Source organism: Eufriesea mexicana, unplaced genomic scaffold (genome assembly GCF_001483705.2).
Source record: "Eufriesea mexicana isolate 0111107269 unplaced genomic scaffold, ASM148370v2 scaffold100, whole genome shotgun sequence".
Classification (NCBI taxonomy): domain Eukaryota; kingdom Metazoa; phylum Arthropoda; class Insecta; order Hymenoptera; family Apidae; genus Eufriesea; species Eufriesea mexicana.
The window spans coordinates 939,937-961,097 of record NW_016908280.1 but is presented as its reverse complement, the minus strand read 5'-3'; the positions used below and the strand labels follow the sequence as shown (position 1 = coordinate 961,097).

General features: G+C 39.2%; 1 protein-coding gene across 22 annotated transcripts in view; it reads left to right on the top strand.

Annotated features, from left to right (window-relative positions):
• The window catches only part of CaMKII (Calcium/calmodulin-dependent protein kinase II), a 228,280-nt gene that overhangs the window by 97,077 nt on the left and 110,042 nt on the right, over positions 1-21,161 (top strand). For all 22 annotated transcript variants that reach the window (XM_017910420.1, XM_017910428.1, XM_017910418.1 and 19 more), the window contains exon 3: positions 2,109-2,168. In XM_017910420.1, coding sequence (XP_017765909.1) covers positions 2,109-2,168 — 60 coding nt within the window. The remainder of the gene's footprint in view (positions 1-2,108; positions 2,169-21,161) is intronic.

Here is a 21,161-nt window from a genome sequence, read left to right as displayed (position 1 = left end):
CAGAATACTAAAATTTCCTACTAATACTTTCCAATTTTCCAATTTTCCAATTACGAATTCTTACAAAAGAAATCTTGGGATTTCTATAATTCTCCAATGCCCTCAAACAAAATCAAAAACGTCACACAGATATATGTTAAAATATATGTTAAAATATTTGTTAAAATATATGTCAAATAAATATTCTCCCCATAGAAAATATTGGAAGCTTTACAGTCTGCAGTTCCTCTACACCTTCTATTATTTTTCCCATCACAGTACCAATACTATCATACCATCATCCGTAACAATAATTCAATAATTCCAGCGCTAACTCTGCAAAACACACGAGAGAAATAAAAGAACACCCACTCGTCCGTTAAAAAGAGCAATCGGAGAAGGAACGTGCGGTATTTACAGGGAACACAGAACGAGGCGGATAATAGGTACGGAATCGTCGATCCTCGAAGGAGGGCCGTTCAGGTGAGCGGAGAACAGAAAGGAAACAGGAAATCGTGCTCGAAATGACTTGGCCACCGACAAATCCAATTTTATCGTGGTCCTTGGTGAATTACCCACGAGGAAACTCGTCAGGGGAGCTCGTTGGGAAATTCGATTTCGCGGTAATGACTATACCCGGCATTGGTTGTCGTTACGACGAAACTTTCGCGATAAAGCTAGCCGGGATCTGTTCCGGAATGCTCAGTCGTCACGCGGAATTCGCCAGGCTGGTGGTTCGATGGTCAGACCGATAATTTCTTCCCTCTTACCTTCCATGGTGTTAACCAATTCGCGCAACATCGTGAAAACTCGAGGTATGGAAATGAGGGAAACACGAGATTCGTGGATGAGAAGCATGGTTTCTACCAATGGGTCCAATGTAAACAACAGTGATCCATTATCGTCGATCTTTTGCCTCAGTCAGTTGCTATTGTAAGAGGAGGAGGAGAGAGGACTTGGCTAACACGTTAAGTGTCACGCCGATCCCCAGAGACCAGCGTTAGACTTTTCGTTCGGGCCCGGTCCCAGACTAGATCCCAGACTGGGACCGAAAGGTGCTAACTCTTGGTGCTAAATTCTCCGCCATCTTTGGACCTACGTATATATGCGTTGAACGAAAACAACCGATAGGGCTGAGGAACGCATAAATTAGTCCCATGTAAATGCGTTGCTAAGGCCAAGAAACACAATTATGCGCTCCCTGTTGCGGTCCTAGGATCCCCACGTCCCAAGTTAAGCGATAGACTGTTTTATGTCCTTATTGTTAGCGTCGCTATGAACGAAAATCGCAGAAACGAGGGTTGGTAGTTTTGAATGACTATCAACACGTTAAGTGCCACACCGGTCCCCAGGGAGCGGCACTAGACTAGGACCAAAAGGTGCTAACTTTTGGTGTTAAATTCTTCGCCATCTTTGAACCTAACGTTTGGAAATTCCTGTTATAACAATTGGTACAGTATCTTCGAATTTTATGAACACTTCGCCCCCAGCCGGTGGTCCACTTGACGGCAGAATCTGGGCCTGAACGGAACGGCAAGCAAATCGGGCCGGGCACTTAACGTGTTAAATGTGGGCCTCCTTTGTTAATCCACCGCGAAGATCAAGCGGATCGCCGTTTCGTTTTGAGACTCCAGTTATCACTGCTACGTGCTTATCTCTCACGCTGCCTTATTGATAACCGGAGCTCGCATACTCTTACATACTCTTACGCTATTCCTCGTCGCGTTAGGACGTTAACCCTTTGCACTTGAGAGGCACCCTTCAGTCGCCATTTGATAAAATTTCGAAGATCTATATTCATTCACGTCAAATTTAATGTAATCTAACAGTGTGCGAGGTATCGAAATTAAATAATTCTACGATTCTATTATTATACAATTCTTTATTTACTGCTCTGAAAAGTATTGTCAGTTTTTCAGTAGAGAATCTTTGAATTTCTACTCTTCTTTAGCCAAAAAATCGTCGAGTGCAGAGGGTTAATATTCCTCCACCCTTATTATTAATTATGGCACGCGCCAAGTGACTAAATTCGACTACTTTTACAACCGGAATTATCGTTTCATTCTCAAATCGATCATTTTTGAATGGTTTCACGGTGGCTTATTAATCACGTTGTTTCTTTGTTTCAGATTTTCAGAAGCTCGAACGCGAGGCACGGATATGCAGGAAGTTGCAGCATCCAAATATCGGTGAGCATTGTTACTTTTATGGGATGAATTGGTTTTTAAACTGGGAATTAATTATCGGGAAATTGTATACCGTGTGATTATCTGGATGAAATATAAAGGAGTAGATTTATTGATATTAAAATTGTTAAATTATTCGCGATAATTGAAACGTGGTCAGTTTCGAGTTTTGTCGAGATTGGGGGTAATAAATGATTATTTCTATCATGGTATTTTAATTATTGTTTATGTGCAGCTTTGGTTATTAGTTTAGACGTAATAATAGGTTAGGAAAATTTTAGATTCGCCATTAAAAGAGCTTTTTTATATTGAAAGTTTACCAGAGATGGATATAGATAAGGGTTTCTGTTTTTTAGAAAGCACTCGAGGGTAGATCTAAAAATTTTAGTTTCGTGTTGACACACGTGGTTCGCTATACGTTATTCGTCGTGCAGAGCACTCCAATTCAATATTGCATATGCATCGGGGATCAAAAGAAGTTGAATCCACATACCGCGTACATTCGTCAGGAGATTCAGTCATCCATAGTCAGACGCAATAGGTCAAAATACACTTATCAAACCCTCTTATCATTTCATCAAGCTCTAAAAATGTAAAATTCTTCCGGAAAAATCTCAAGAATCTTGATCAATTTTCTGAAACCCAAAGATCTATATTATTTAGTAAGATAGGTTAGGTCAATATACACTTATTAATTCTTCTTTCTTATTATTTTTATCAAGATTGGAAAATTTAAATTGTCAAAAATCTTGATCAATTATCTGAAACCCCAAAATCTATATTATTTAGTAAAATAGGTTGGGTCAAGATATACTTATTACTTTTATCAAGATTGGAAAGTGTAAATTTCTCTCAGAAAAATCTCAAGAATCTTGACCAATTATCTGAAAGCCAAAAATTTATATTATTTAGTAAAATAGGTTGGGTCAAGATATACTTATTAATTCTTCTTCTTTATAATTTTTATTGAGATTGGAGAGTGTAAATTTCTCCCAGAAAAATTTCAAGAATCTTGACCAATTATCTGAAATCCAAAAATCTCTATTATTTAGTAAGATAGGTTGGGTCAATATACACTTATTAATTCTTCTTTCTTATTATTTTTATCAACATTGGAAAGTGTAAGTTGTCAAGAATCTTGACCAATTATCTGAAACCCAAAAATCTATATTATTTAGTAAAATAGGTTGGGTCAACATATACTTATTAATTCTTCTTCCTTATAATTTTTATCGAGATTGGAGAGTGTAAATTTCTCCCAGAAAAATCTCAAGAATCTTGATCAATTATCTCAAACCCAAAATTCTATATTATTTAGTAAGATAAATGAGTGTAAATTTCTCCCAGAAAAATTTCAAGAATCTTGACCAATTATCTGAAATCCAAAAATCTACATTATTTAGTAAGATAAGTTGGGTCCAAATTAACTTATTAATTCTTCTTTCTTACCATTTTCATCAAACTCGCAAAATCTAAAATTCTCCCAGAAAGATCTCAAAAATCTTAACTAATTATCTGAAACCAAAAAATCTGTATTATCTAATGAGATACATTATTCCAAAATACACCTACTAATCTCCCTTCTTTATTACCTGCATTGAATCTGAAGTATCTAAATACCTTAATAATCTTCCCTCAAAAATCTCAAAGCAAAAATCTATAATTATCTAACAAGGTACACTGGTCCAAAATACACTCACTGCTCCCTTTGTCTCATCATCTTCATTAGATCCGACAAATCTAAAATTCTCCCACAAAAGTCCCAACGACTTCAACGACTTCATTCATTTCAAAGCGCATAACCAATATTATCTGATAAAATTATCTGAAGAAATCCTCTACTCGCTAATCTTCATCTTCATCTACGATACATCCCCATCGTCAAACGTAAACTAAAATTCAACCAGACAAATCCCAATAACCTTAGCAACCTGTCTCACCTCGAAACGGAAAACCTGTATCATCTCCTAGATAACGTATCTCACTCACCTAAGCGACGCATCGAAGCTAAGTGTAATCTCGGCCGAGTCTATTAAAGGACCGTTCACTTAACCGTGACCGGTAAAGGGAAATCTTACGCAGGTCGTGGAAATATATTCATGGGAGTGGGGCAAAGGGCACGTGGAAGCCCTTCATCGACCCGATGTCACCGCTACCTAACCATGGAAATTATAAATGGGGAATAAGCAGCGGCCAATATTGGAATCCAATAAAGCGGGGAAAGTGAATAAACGAGGGGGTTGCACCCCTTTGGTTCGACGCTGATCGAAACCACGGCGAATTCTTCGCTTTTACACTTGTCCAGCTTCTCGATAGCCTGGCATTCATTCCACCCGCCTGTTTCTTACCCCCTTTGCTCTTTTTCCAACCCCCTCTTCCTCCTCTTTCTCTATTGTGTCCTCCGGGACTCGGTGTTTACCGACTTCGATTCAATTTTCCACCAGACGAGCCCGTTCGATCTGCAACCGAGTAAAATCGATCTTCAGGGTGTAGAAAATTGCTGTTTGGTGGCTGGAGTTGGTCCAGTAAGAAGGGGTTGTTATTACCCCTTTTTGGGGAATTTTTGTGAATACAAGAATCGATTGACACTGGTGATTTAGCGACGTAGTACAGTATTGTAAAATTTCATCCAAATCGGGGATTAATTCTTCGATATGTTCAGTATCTCCTATTTTATAGTGATAAGTCGACGACAGAGACATTTTGGGCAACGAAGTATGTAACGAAAAAGGGAAAGGGCAATTTGCCGCGTGGATAATACTGTTTAGTCGGCAGGATATTTAGACCCTCAAAGGTCAGCTTCTCTGGACACGAACAGCGTGGGGCAGGATTACGTTTGGGATTATGGGATCTCGATGTAACCCTCGCCCATTAAACTGCATCAGCTCGTTAACTGTCCTCTCGGTCCACTACTTTCCACGAAGTCGCAGTGTAGGGCAAAGGTGGCTACAACCTTTGAAATTTTCCGCGAAATGGCGGAAGATTGATTACGTTTAAGGGGAAAATTCGTGTCAAGAAGAACTCGAGTGTGTGAAATATTTATCACGTTCTAGACTAATTTTTTAGAATTTTTATTAATTATTAATTAAATAATCTTCGATCCACGGACCCCGGTTCGAGACTCCGATCCCCTGGGTACCCCCTAGTGGTCTACTCAAAAATTATTTTCTCGAATTCTAAAATTTACACTCGGTTACAATTCGAAATTATTATAATTATTAATTTCCGCGAAATAAAAGAGCGATTAAAATTATCAATTTGAAATTCGTCGTTTACCCTTTGGTCTGGCGTTACCCTTAAATTTCTTTCAAAGTTTAAAGATTTCGAGCCCCCCTCGACCCGGTAAAGGAAGACGAAGTTAGTCAGTGCATGAGTGCTGAAAGAGAAGAAATAAGTATACGAACCCTCGAGAAAAGAGATTGAAAGACGATAAATAAGAAAGTTTCGAGAAAAGAGAAATAAAAAACAGGGTTCGAGGAGAATAAAGAACAACAAAAGAAAATAAATAAATAAATAAAAGATAAAAAAAGCGAGAATAAAATAGTTCGGGAATTGAGAGGAAAGAAAATAAAAAATGGCGAATTTCGATAACGAATAAACGCAGCGGAAAGAGAGGAAAAACCAGGGGGGAAGAAAAGCAACTCTTAAAAAGCTGCTAGGAAGGGGTACAAAGATCTAAAAACCGATCTACAAAAGAAGTACGTAGGTGCGGTGTGAATAAAAACAAGGTCGAAGGTAAAAAGCCCCGAGCGTACAAAAAATAAAGCGATAGTTCAAGGGAACTGGCGTGCGTCACACAGTGGCTTATCCAATTTCACTGGAGAAGCGTTCGATAAACTGCAAAAGTTAATTCCAACGAAAATTAACCGTCTATTCTAATACCGTCGATACGGCCGCGAGAGCGCGCCACTATCGCGCGTTTCTATCGGGTTGTCCGACGAGCTCGTGCCGATTTTTGATAGGTTAGGACAGCTCCGGATATGTCACAACGATTGAAAACAAATGACATGCTTACATATCGTAAAGCACAGTATTTCGGGAATATTTGGAGAAAAATTTGGAGACGATAGGTTATGTTGCACCGCGTGGATGTGGATGAGCTCCACGCGAAGGGGGCAGCGTAAGGTATACTTGTGATGCCCCTTTTTCTCAATGTGCTTGCGTGGATGTGGATGAGCTCCACGCGAAGGGGGCAGCGTAAGGTATACTTGTGATGCCCCTTTTCCTCAATGTGCTGAATCCCTTGCGAGACACTGAGCACTTAGGTGGTAATAAAGCGCAGATTGTGGTTGTAATTACGCTTTATTCTACGATTATGATGCGGGTGTGTGTGATTGGTGTGTGTGTGTGGTGTATCGTTTTCTCCCTTGCCGTTTTTCGTTTCGTTTTCCGTCTTCCGATACCATCTAACGCGTATCGATGTTAACCCTTTGCACTCGAGTGACTCTAAGTCACCGTTTGTTTTAATACCTTGGAGCTTAAGTAACGAATATGAGGCAACAACTAAATCAGAAGCAACTGCACACGAGTAACTATAAACATTAAAACGTAACACACGCGATTTTCATCGTTCATTTTATCATAAGTGGTATTACCTGTCTTAGAAAAATACAGGGAAAGCTTCGAGGTCTACATCGCGAGCTCGTAAAGGAATTTATTTATTAATCTCGCATTTCATAGATCGCTATACACATAATCTAGGAACTAAAAATGACGTGGAAAGGATTGGAGAAGAAATACTCAAGATTATATTAATTTTATTTTTAAATTCGTCTAGAACTAAGGGATGACTGTGCATCTGTCAAAATTTGTTCCAAAAATTCGACATGTGGCCCCCTCTCCCCATGGGGTTATGATTAAGAGTAGCCTTGTCTTGTGGTTCCTACAGTGCTGCCGATTGGCATTCTAATAGCTATCAGGCAGTTATGATAGGTAGCAAAGAAGGGATGCGTTTCGTCCTGGGCCTACTAGTGGACTCGTCGGTAAGACTTTCTAGGAGGCTCTACCTTAGATGGGGGATACTTAGTATAGGAATTTGTATTTATGGAGGTCCAAGATTGACCGAGGACTTGCGAGAAACCTCGAACCCCCGTTTTCCATCTAGCAATGAGGGTATGAACGTTGGTCGCTACACGGCATATCTTTACAGTTGTAGCGACCATCATTCTCGCCCTCGCCGGTAGATGGCTTCGTACTTAAAGAAGGTTCGAGGACTTTCTCGCAAGTCCTCGGTAAAAACCCTTCGTTTCCTATATATACAATTTGCAAGCACGCCAAAAATACGCGCCGAGTGTTGGCGATTCCGGAAGCCGAAGCCGGTCGGAGAAGCCGGTCGGAGAAGCAAAGTTTCCGCGATAATTCGCGAAATAACGGGGGGCCCCCCTCCGCGTTGTTTAATGCCGGCACCGATGGTAGTTTAACTCCCGGGGAAAATTAGCATACGTCGGAACATCGGCGTGCAGCCTGCGATCGTATATTCTGGCTTTATGCCTGCGCGCCATGGCGAGTTGTGTAGGGTGTACACGCGTGCGGACCACTGCGGAACTTCGTGGAAATACAAGTAGGAAAGTTTCGTCGGCCAGAGACCTTTATGGCTACTATAAATCTGACATATGCACGCCACCTTTCGTCCCGCTTGAGCTACGTTTTTCAGACCCTTTTCCTTTTTCCTCCTTTTTTTCTTTTTTTCATGGGATTTGTAATCAGTTTCTGGGTACCTGGTGTAGGGGGCCGAATTGTGAGCGTCTTTTTGCTTTATTTTAAATCTACGTCGATACTGAAGCTCGATTCCGAGTGTAGAAAGTGAAATAATCCTTTTCTTCCGAATTGTTTACGTATATTTTTCCACTTTTTCTTGGATTTTTAACCAATTATTGATCCTAGTGTAGGGGGTCGAATTGTGACCGTCTTCTTCCTTTATTTTAAATCAACGTCGATAAGGAATTTCGATACCAAGTGTAGAATGTGAAATGATCCTTTTCTTCATGATTGTTTACGTATTCTTTTTCTCTTTTTCTGAGATTTTTAATCAACTCTTGGGTACCTGGTATAGGGGGTCGAATTGTGACCTTCTTCCTTTATTTTAAATCAATGTCGCTAACAAATTTCTGTACAGAGTGTAGAAAGTGAAATGATCCTTTTCTTCCTAATTGTTTACGTATCTTTTTCCTTCTTTTCCTGGATTCTTAATCAATTTTCGATACTCAGTATAGGGGATCGTATTGATTCTCTTCTCTCTCTTCCATTTTTCTCTTCCTCTCTGTTTTAAATTGTTTTGCTGCTTTGATTTATTCTTTTCTTCTTGGATTTTTAATGAATTTCGATAACAGGTGTAGAAATCAAACCGATCTTGCTCCTTTTCCATTTCTATAAGGTGAATCGATCATTCTGTTTCCTGACTCAATTTATTCTCCTATTCTTTTTTCCAATTTTTAATGAATTTATCTTTTTCTCCCTTTCTTCTTCCTCTTCATGACTGTTAATACCGAATATCGACGCCAAATATAGAAATCGAATCCACCCCCTTATTCCTTATTCTTCTCTCCATATTTCTCAAGAAATATCGTTGGAACCAAGATGGAGGACCGATCTCCTCCATCTTCTAAATCCAAACTCGTCTCATCGAACGACGATCCAAACCGGAAATCCATCCCCGAGGATCTTCGTCATGGGGTAAGTTCGATTCGCAAGTGACGTAGTAATGCCTGCAGGACACTTAGACAGGCGGATTTAGGGTTTGCATAATTCTGGAAGTGGTGGTGCACTCTTGATGGTTTAATCCGGTGCGGTTCACCCGCTGCTTTGACTTATTCCTGGACAAGGCGAATAGATGTCCCCATCTCCATTTCGCTATCTCGTTTTACCAAGCCGGGGTCGCGAAAGGTCACGAAAATGTTACACCAATTCGATCCTCGAAAGGTTAATCATCGACTTCTAAATCCATAGTGTGAGTAAATGGATAAACTAATAAGAAGATTTAATGAACACAATAACAACAACATAAATTCTAACTAAATCTGGTAAAATAAATTCGTTCCTAACTGCGATATAATCTCTCGAGGACACTCTCACGTAGAACGTCTATATGTAATGACTGTCATTCACCTACTGATTGTTTTTTGCGACTTTCCCAACCCCCTATCCACCCCCTCTTCCAACCCCAATTAATTTTTCCGACTCGACTGGCGCGAAGCCGAATATCGTAATTATTAACTCATATTCGCAGACTCTCGCTGGCTCTCGAAAATTGTCTAGTGGGGTGCAAAAATCTTCGGCCTCGACGGCCCCGTTGCCAGGGCTCGGCGTTAATTTGTCAAGGAAGGCATAATGAATACGCGCGCGAATTACGCGGCGGCGCACTCGAGATCCTCGTTCCTCGGCTTCCGGGACGAATGTAAAAACCTCCGGGACACGGAGCTCGAGTGGTTTAAACGTGGAGTGGCGGAGGATCGGGTAGGAAAAATCGGGTAACGAGGATGACACGAGATGACACGAGATGACACGAGATGACACGAGATGACACTCGTGTGCAGGGTTTCCCTTCGCTCGCCTGGCCCGAAGAGGAGCTTCGATCCGGCGAGTTCGTCTGCCGAAAGTTTGTCTTCTCGATTATACCGGAAGCGTGCGAGGGTGGAGGGGGTAAAGGAAGATGGCGGGAATTAAAAGGAATTTGCACGGAGACAATGCGATATAGGAGAACTTGGCGGGCTGTCTGGTTTCGTTCATGCGCCAAATTGACGTTGAGTAAACGTTGAATATTTGATATAAATATTGCTGGGATAAACGGTGGTGACGTTTATCGGTAATAATAATCGAACAATATCACGAGAATGTGCGAATGACGATAGATTTACGAATTATTAAACGATTCTAAAATAATTGTTTGTCTACTTCCATAATTCTACTCGATTTCTCTCAATGTCGGTACTATAGGACTCTGCACGACTGTGTCCAACATTCTACTCAACTCTGTTCAACTCTTACTGTGCAACGCTGACTTTCAGCACTGCGTTTGTTCTTGTTAGAGGTTAGGTTTCCATGTGGATCGTGAATAATCGAAGCGGAGCTTTCGCTTATTAATTATAAAGAGAAAATTTATTAAATATAAAGCAATTGTATAATACAGATAATTATAATTGAGCCGTTTATTGTACGAATTGATTAACTGCATAAAACAAAAAGTGGAGAAATGCAATGAAATAATGTATATTGTTTTTTAAAATTCCCTTTATAATTTAAATCGAAATAAATATCGTAGAATGCATAAATACAAATGTAACTTTCATCTAACGGTATATAAAATTTATAAGAAAAAATAGCCAAAAGGTAATCGTTAGTAATGTTACCATTTTTATGTTACTGGAAGAGTTAATCGATTTGGCAAGCGAAGAAAGTAATAAATTTAAATTTTACTAAATTTCACTTAAATTCTGATAAAATGGCACTAAAAAATTCACCGTTATCATTCATGGCTTGCTAGTGCATTTGAGTTGCATTATTGCAACGATTTACATTAGAGTACGGAGTTAATCAAAGTGACCTCTGAAATAAATTATTTATTATTTAGTGGCCAACAAATTTTTGTCGTTTAACGTTGTTAATCTTAATTGTCAGGGAAAGTTATTATAAATATAAAAAGTTGTGACTATACCTAGTAAGGTACCCTAGCAGGTCCTGTCTTAGACAGGGATACTTTAGGTGGCATAGGAACTTCTATTTAAGGGAAGTTGAGGATTCACCGAGGACTTGCGAAAAAGTTCTCGAACCTCCTTCAAGTAGAAATCCATCTATTGGCATCCATCTATTCCATATCTCCTATGAAATATAAATTCAGTTGGAGTGAATTTTCTTGGTTTCCTGAAAATTTTCTAAACTTTGTTTAATTCCAAATCATCGATGCTTCTAAGTCTTCCTTCTCGATCCCTAAAATCCACGATCTCGAATTTTAAACGTACCTGCATTTGCGCTATTAGCTCTCTCTCTATTTGGTCAGGACAAATATCCTCATGGCAACCTAGTTTAATACCGAATATCAAAGGAATAATATTAAGTTAATTACTCGTGACTCTGAGAAGTCGACAAATTTCTAGAAAACAGCTACCCCTAAATCTGCTCAGACTTCGTAGGTCAAATGAGCATTATAGATTAGATGTTCTCGAGTCCTCTTTAACTTAACTGGCATAAGTTACTCAAAGAAGAGGTAAACGCAGAAGAGTCCTGTTAGTTAGCGAGACCAATCGCGTAGACATAACTCGGTGTTCGGCAATTCGCTGACTAATTAACCGTGCGATTCGTGCCTCCGCGGATAATTAGGCTAGGCGGAACGTTTGCGACCACCTGTGCACGTTCCAGAGCCCCGCAAACGGCTTCGTACGATGGAACAGGGCGTGTGTGACGTTGCTTCGCCTGTTTCGCCAACCTTCCCTTTGCACTGCACTCGGTTAACCTGATCGTCTACCGTTTGGATGATTATCCAGCCGAGTTGCACCAGCTACGGAATTATTCACGCGAGAGTGAGCCGGTTCTCGAAGCCTCAGGGGCTTGGCGGACCTCGATGGTCAAGTTCACGAAACTGGACCGGTGCTCGGTGCGACGCGGAGAATTTATCGGTTCCGTGTCACCTGAAATTTCCCGTTTCTTTACACGTTTCTTCTGTATTTCTTCGCTTTTTCTTTATTTCTTCTACGTTTGGATTCCGTTTCATCTGCGTTTCTTCTCCGTTTTATTTGCATTTCTTCTGCGTTTGTTCTCTGTTTCTTATCCGTTTCTTCTGTATCTCTTCTCCGATTCTTCCCCATTTCTTCTCTGTTTCATCCGCGTTTCTTCTCTGTTTTTCTTCCGATTCTTCTTGATTTCTTCTCCGTTTCTTCTCCATTTCTTCTCTGTTTCATCAGCGTTTCTTCTCCATTTCTTCTCTGTTTCATCTGCGTTTCTTCTCCATTTCTTCTTGATTTCTTCTTTGTTTCATCTGTATTTCATCTGCATTTATTCTCCATTCCTTATTCGTTTCTCCTTATCTCTTCTCCGATTCTTCCCCATTTCTTCTCTGATTATTCTTCATTTCTCCTCCGTGTCTTCTGTATTTCTTCTCCATTTGTTATCCGTTTCTTTCGCATTTCTTCTCTGTTTCTCCGTCGATTCTTCTTGATTTCTTCTCCATTTCTTCTCCAATTCTTCTTGATTTCTCCTTCGTTTCTTCTCCAATTCATCTCGATTACTTCTTTGTTTCTTCTACGTTTCTTCTTCGTTTCTCTTCTAATTCTTCTCGATTTCTTCTCTGTGCCTTCTGTATTTCTTCTCCATTTGTTATCCGTTTCTTTCTCATTTCTTCTCTGTTTTTCCGTCGATTCTTCTTCATTTCTTCTCCGTTTCTTCTCCAATTCATCTTGATTTCTTTTCTATTTCATCTACGTTTCTTCTTCGTTTCTCCTGCGATTCTCTTCGATTTCTTCCCCGTATCTTCTGTATTTCTTCTTCATTTGTTATCCGTTTCTTACTCATTTCTTCTCCGTTTCTCTTTCGTTTTGTCCACATTTCACCTGCATTTCTTTACCGTTTCTTCTTGTTTCTTCTGCATTTCTCCCCCGTTTCATTTCCGTTCTCGCAAAGCCCAAAGGGATGCCTCGGCGAGTGTTTTCTATACGTAAAGGTCGCGATTAAGTAACGTCGGCGTAAGTGACGTTGGCTGGAGAATTACGCCACGATTTCAATTAATTTGAGTCGGTCGTCTCGGAAGCGGGATCCCTCCCATGGGAGCAGTCGATACGGGTCTTCTGGTTTACGTTATTGACCATTATCGTTCGCGTGCTGCACGTACCGCGATATTGCCGGGAAATTAGCCGTACCTGTATTACTCTTCGTTAAACGATCTGATTTTACGACGGCTGTTAAACGAAGAAACGCCAGGGAGACGCTCGAACCATTTCAACCCTCGTTGTTTGATTTTTGTTTACGATTATGCACCCCACGTTCCGAATATTCTGTAACCCGATCGCAACGAAAATTCGAAATTTATCGAAATATTCGATTTTGAAATGCAAGCTTCGGATATTTTATCGTGACAAACATCGATATACAATTTGTATCAGTATTGCGATACGAATCTTCGTATATTTAGAATACATAAAATTTTATCTGTTTAAATACATCTCTATGTATCGAATTTCCATCAGCTACCTCTACGACTGGAATTTTATAAATTATCCATTATTCTTCCAATTACATGATACTTCGCTTCATCCCTCACTTTTTAATGTGGAGAGGGATTTTGATATTGTATTTCGGCCCTGGTCTGATCATTCCTTGGTAATTTGTACGTGACTGTTTGCATAATATTTCCCGCAAATTTTCATTAAATAGAGTATAATTCGTCGCCCTATCTTCTTTTGATATATTATTTAAAGAAATTAATTTTTCTTAGAAATTCCTACATAGTTGTATTCTCCATTTAAAGAGGAATATTTGCGAATACAAATTTTGGTTCTAGCTCGTTTGTTACCTGATATATTCCAAATCATGTCTTTCACCTATAATTTTGGGGGTTGTTTCCAATATATAAATAATAATTCAATATGTATATTGATGGAAACATAAATATATAATATATTTCATAATTTAAAAAATTTATACTCGAACGAGGACTTCCTACCTTCGGAATAGTTATCCAGGACCTACTAGAATGCTCGCAATTCGCAAAGAACAATCGCGACTGTTCATAATATAAAAAGGTGTCTTTTATCGAAGTTCAACTAGTTGAGTTGTCAGCGTTTAATAAGGTTAATTTAGCCACTTGCGCAGGAAAGACGTGTCACGCACGTCGTAATGCTTTTGTCACAGAATCGCCAACAACGTGGTGTACACGTCGTTAGGCAATTGTTACAGAAACACTGGTCCGTTCTGGCACACGCGTCTGTGAATTTCTTGCCACCGCAATTGGTTAATTTTATGTCAAGAAAATTTGGAAAATTTCAGCAATCCAGTGAGCGAAGTCATATAAAAGGAATTCTAATTCTTCCCTCGGTTCCATTCACGCGTTCTTTTCGATGTAACTCCTTAACAAACCTAAAGCTTGTGAGTTTGTTGTATAACAATCGTATATTTATTATAAAATTATATTTTACACACGTCTTATATCGTAATTATTCACTCTCACGCTTCTTATAACAAACTGAACTTTCTTATAACATATTGACTCTGATCCATAGCAACTGCACAACACCACGCATTCTAGATCTTCCACTCGCACTTCTGAAAATATACATATCTACATTCGTGCCATTACTCGACCTCACACACTTGCATTCGCACTAATAAAACCAAATCCACAAAACTAAATCCGAGATGACACAAGTAGTACCTCTGTAAAGCTTCCACGTACCAAATTTCCGATTTTTAAAGCTGTCTTGTTCAAAAATCACTATAAATCGAAGCCCTTTAGGCTTTCCACGAGCTGTCACTTAATTTAAAATTCCCAGAATCGTGGATAAATTAAAATTCCGAACATACGCGTGAAGCAGATTTAGTGAAACACGCGCGTAAATTCTCGAATACCGAAATACACTTCTCGGGAAAGTTATTTACTAGCTAGGAATGTAGGCAACAAGAACAGGTAATGAAGTGTCGGCCATTGTCCCATTGTTCAAAATTGCCGCACAAATTTTCGCGGAATTGCCGGTTTTCTTTTTGCATTGTTAATGACATTGGTGAAGCGTTTGCACGCCTCGTGTTCGATGGAACAACGAAATTCGGCGGAACCGCACGTGCAGCGCGATTAGCACAATGCCAACCTTGAACCGGTTCCTCCGGTGGTATTACGACGAAATGCAGCGAACATCTGGATGCTGGCCAATCGGTATCGTCGCCGTGGGGAAAATTTTCGGCTCGACGTGCCAAGTAAGGCTCGAAACGCGGCGACATTTTTGCCGGATCGACGTTCAGGCAATTTCCCGGCTCGTTTCCGCGATGCAACCTCCCGCGAGGGATGACGAGGGTGGTTTGAATTTTGCACGGGCTCGAAATGGACGCGAGAGAGCAACGTTTATGTCTTTCCGTGGTGGTAGAAATTTGCGTGGAGGGAGAGAGAGAGTTCTTTTTGGGTTTTGAAAAAATAGGAATAGGAAAAGGAAGAAGAAAATTCGCCTAAGCTATTTATCAGGTTTACTACCCTGGTCATAAAACAAAAAGTGGAGAAATGCAATGAAATAATGTATATTGTTTTTTAAAATTCCCTTTATAATTTAAATCGAAATAAATATCGTAGAATGCATAAATACAAATGTAACTTTCATCTAACGGTATATAAAATTTATAAGAAAAAATAGCCAAAAGGTAATCGTTAGTAATGTTACCATTTTTATGTTACTGGAAGAGTTAATCGATTTGGCAAGCGAAGAAAGTAATAAATTTAAATTTTACTAAATTTCACTTAAATTCTGATAAAATGGCACTAAAAAATTCACCGTTATCATTCATGGCTTGCTAGTGCATTTGAGTTGCATTATTGCAACGATTTACATTAGAGTACGGAGTTAATCAAAGTGACCTCTGAAATAAATTATTTATTATTTAGTGGCCAACAAATTTTTGTCGTTTAACGTTGTTAATCTTAATTGTCAGGGAAAGTTATTATAAATATAAAAAGTTGTGACTATACCTAGTAAGGTACCCTAGCAGGTCCTGTCTTAGACAGGGATACTTTAGGTGGCATAGGAACTTCTATTTAAGGGAAGTTGAGGATTCACCGAGGACTTGCGAAAAAGTTCTCGAACCTCCTTCAAGTAGAAATCCATCTATTGGCATCCATCTATTCCATATCTCCTATGAAATATAAATTCAGTTGGAGTGAATTTTCTTGGTTTCCTGAAAATTTTCTAAACTTTGTTTAATTCCAAATCATCGATGCTTCTAAGTCTTCCTTCTCGATCCCTAAAATCCACGATCTCGAATTTTAAACGTACCTGCATTTGCGCTATTAGCTCTCTCTCTATTTGGTCAGGACAAATATCCTCATGGCAACCTAGTTTAATACCGAATATCAAAGGAATAATATTAAGTTAATTACTCGTGACTCTGAGAAGTCGACAAATTTCTAGAAAACAGCTACCCCTAAATCTGCTCAGACTTCGTAGGTCAAATGAGCATTATAGATTAGATGTTCTCGAGTCCTCTTTAACTTAACTGGCATAAGTTACTCAAAGAAGAGGTAAACGCAGAAGAGTCCTGTTAGTTAGCGAGACCAATCGCGTAGACATAACTCGGTGTTCGGCAATTCGCTGACTAATTAACCGTGCGATTCGTGCCTCCGCGGATAATTAGGCTAGGCGGAACGTTTGCGACCACCTGTGCACGTTCCAGAGCCCCGCAAACGGCTTCGTACGATGGAACAGGGCGTGTGTGACGTTGCTTCGCCTGTTTCGCCAACCTTCCCTTTGCACTGCACTCGGTTAACCTGATCGTCTACCGTTTGGATGATTATCCAGCCGAGTTGCACCAGCTACGGAATTATTCACGCGAGAGTGAGCCGGTTCTCGAAGCCTCAGGGGCTTGGCGGACCTCGATGGTCAAGTTCACGAAACTGGACCGGTGCTCGGTGCGACGCGGAGAATTTATCGGTTCCGTGTCACCTGAAATTTCCCGTTTCTTTACACGTTTCTTCTGTATTTCTTCGCTTTTTCTTTATTTCTTCTACGTTTGGATTCCGTTTCATCTGCGTTTCTTCTCCGTTTTATTTGCATTTCTTCTGCGTTTGTTCTCTGTTTCTTATCCGTTTCTTCTGTATCTCTTCTCCGATTCTTCCCCATTTCTTCTCTGTTTCATCCGCGTTTCTTCTCTGTTTTTCTTCCGATTCTTCTTGATTTCTTCTCCGTTTCTTCTCCATTTCTTCTCTGTTTCATCAGCGTTTCTTCTCCATTTCTTCTCTGTTTCATCTGCGTTTCTTCTCCATTTCTTCTTGATTTCTTCTTTGTTTCATCTGTATTTCATCTGCATTTATTCTCCATTCCTTATTCGTTTCTCCTTATCTCTTCTCCGATTCTTCCCCATTTCTTCTCTGATTATTCTTCATTTCTTCTCCGTGTCTTCTGTATTTCTTCTCCATTTGTTATCTGTTTCATCCGCATTTCTTCTCTGTTTCTCCGTCGATTCTTCTTGATTTCTTCTCTATTTCTTCTCCAATTCTTCTTGATTTCTCCTTCGTTTCTTCTCCAATTCATCTCGATTACTTCTTTGTTTCTTCTACGTTTCTTCTTCGTTTCTCTTCTAATTCTTCTCGATTTCTTCTCTGTGCCTTCTGTATTTCTTCTCCATTTGTTATCCGTTTCTTTCTCATTTCTTCTCTGTTTTTCCGTCGATTCTTCTTCATTTCTTCTCCGTTTCTTCTCCAATTCATCTTGATTTCTTTTCTATTTCATCTACGTTTCTTCTTCGTTTCTCCTGCGATTCTCTTCGATTTCTTCCCCGTATCTTCTGTATTTCTTCTTCATTTGTTATCCGTTTCTTACTCATTTCTTCTCCGTTTCTCTTTCGTTTTGTCCACATTTCACCTGCATTTCTTTACCGTTTCTTCTTGTTTCTTCTGCATTTCTCCCCCGTTTCATTTCCGTTCTCGCAAAGCCCAAAGGGATGCCTCGGCGAGTGTTTTCTATACGTAAAGGTCGCGATTAAGTAACGTCGGCGTAAGTGACGTTGGCTGGAGAATTACGCCACGATTTCAATTAATTTGAGTCGGTCGTCTCGGAAGCGGGATCCCTCCCATGGGAGCAGTCGATACGGGTCTTCTGGTTTACGTTATTGACCATTATCGTTCGCGTGCTGCACGTACCGCGATATTGCCGGGAAATTAGCCGTACCTGTATTACTCTTCGTTAAACGATCTGATTTTACGACGGCTGTTAAACGAAGAAACGCCAGGGAGACGCTCGAACCATTTCAACCCTCGTTGTTTGATTTTTGTTTACGATTATGCACCCCACGTTCCGAATATTCTGTAACCCGATCGCAACGAAAATTCGAAATTTATCGAAATATTCGATTTTGAAATGCAAGCTTCGGATATTTTATCGTGACAAACATCGATATACAATTTGTATCAGTATTGCGATACGAATCTTCGTATATTTAGAATACATAAAATTTTATCTGTTTAAATACATCTCTATGTATCGAATTTCCATCAGCTACCTCTACGACTGGAATTTTATAAATTATCCATTATTCTTCCAATTACATGATACTTCGCTTCATCCCTCACTTTTTAATGTGGAGAGGGATTTTGATATTGTATTTCGGCCCTGGTCTGATCATTCCTTGGTAATTTGTACGTGACTGTTTGCATAATATTTCCCGCAAATTTTCATTAAATAGAGTATAATTCGTCGCCCTATCTTCTTTTGATATATTATTTAAAGAAATTAATTTTTCTTAGAAATTCCTACATAGTTGTATTCTCCATTTAAAGAGGAATATTTGCGAATACAAATTTTGGTTCTAGCTCGTTTGTTACCTGATATATTCCAAATCATGTCTTTCACCTATAATTTTGGGGGTTGTTTCCAATATATAAATAATAATTCAATATGTATATTGATGGAAACATAAATATATAATATATTTCATAATTTAAAAAATTTATACTCGAACGAGGACTTCCTACCTTCGGAATAGTTATCCAGGACCTACTAGAATGCTCGCAATTCGCAAAGAACAATCGCGACTGTTCATAATATAAAAAGGTGTCTTTTATCGAAGTTCAACTAGTTGAGTTGTCAGCGTTTAATAAGGTTAATTTAGCCACTTGCGCAGGAAAGACGTGTCACGCACGTCGTAATGCTTTTGTCACAGAATCGCCAACAACGTGGTGTACACGTCGTTAGGCAATTGTTACAGAAACACTGGTCCGTTCTGGCACACGCGTCTGTGAATTTCTTGCCACCGCAATTGGTTAATTTTATGTCAAGAAAATTTGGAAAATTTCAGCAATCCAGTGAGCGAAGTCATATAAAAGGAATTCTAATTCTTCCCTCGGTTCCATTCACGCGTTCTTTTCGATGTAACTCCTTAACAAACCTAAAGCTTGTGAGTTTGTTGTATAACAATCGTATATTTATTATAAAATTATATTTTACACACGTCTTATATCGTAATTATTCACTCTCACGCTTCTTATAACAAACTGAACTTTCTTATAACATATTGACTCTGATCCATAGCAACTGCACAACACCACGCATTCTAGATCTTCCACTCGCACTTCTGAAAATATACATATCTACATTCGTGCCATTACTCGACCTCACACACTTGCATTCGCACTAATAAAACCAAATCCACAAAACTAAATCCGAGATGACACAAGTAGTACCTCTGTAAAGCTTCCACGTACCAAATTTCCGATTTTTAAAGCTGTCTTGTTCAAAAATCACTATAAATCGAAGCCCTTTAGGCTTTCCACGAGCTGTCACTTAATTTAAAATTCCCAGAATCGTGGATAAATTAAAATTCCGAACATACGCGTGAAGCAGATTTAGTGAAACACGCGCGTAAATTCTCGAATACCGAAATACACTTCTCGGGAAAGTTATTTACTAGCTAGGAATGTAGGCAACAAGAACAGGTAATGAAGTGTCGGCCATTGTCCCATTGTTCAAAATTGCCGCACAAATTTTCGCGGAATTGCCGGTTTTCTTTTTGCATTGTTAATGACATTGGTGAAGCGTTTGCACGCCTCGTGTTCGATGGAACAACGAAATTCGGCGGAACTGCACGTGCAGCGCGATTAGCACAATGCCAACCTTGAACCGGTTCCTCCGGTGGTATTACGACGAAATGCAGCGAACATCTGGATGCTGGCCAATCGGTATCGTCGCCGTGGGGAAAATTTTCGGCTCGACGTGCCAAGTAAGGCTCGAAACGCGGCGACATTTTTGCCGGATCGACGTTCAGGCAATTTCCCGGCTCGTTTCCGCGATGCAACCTCCCGCGAGGGATGACGAGGGTGGTTTGAATTTTGCACGGGCTCGAAATGGACGCGAGAGAGCAACGTTTATGTCTTTCCGTGGTGGTAGAAATTTGCGTGGAGGGAGAGAGAGAGTTCTTTTTGGGTTTTGAAAAAATAGGAATAGGAAAAGGAAGAAGAAAATTCGCCTAAGCTATTTATCAGGTTTACTACCCTGGAATATAGTCAAGAACCTAGGGAAATAAGAATATCGACTCTAAAGAAATGAGGAAAATATTGCACAAGCTATTTATTACATTTATTATACATGTGCTATAAACGAGAATCCATTAAGGAGGAAAGAAGAAGTATAATAATCGCATGAGTTATTTATTACAATTACTATGTATCTACTATAATCAAGAGTCCACAAAAATGAGAATATCAACCCTTAAAGAAGGAGCAAGAAGAATAAAATCACATAAGCTATTTATTTCACTTACCACATATTTATTATAATTAAAATTCCACAAAAATTGGGAATATCAATCCCCAAAAATGGAAAATGGAGAATGGAAATCACAGAGAATATTTATTTCACTTCCTACATATCTGGTACCATTAAAAACCCATAAAAATAAGAACATCACCATCCAAACGCAAGACAAACATCACACACGTTACTATTACACTTACCATGTACATCTACTACAATTATGAACCACAAAAATAAAAATATCAGCTCCAAAAAATAAAATGCACATCGTATACACTACTATTATACTTACCATATACATCTACTACAATTATGCCCCCAAAAAATAAAATAAACGTTGCATACGCTACTATTAGAATTACCATGTACATTTACAACAATTATGCCCACAAAAAATAAGAATATCAATTCCAAAAATAAAATAAACTTCGCATATGCTACTATTACACTTACCATATACATCTACTACAATTGTGAACCATAAAAATAGAAATATCAACTCCAAAAAATAAAATGAACATTGCATACGCTACATTACACTTACCATATACATCTACTACAATTGTGAATC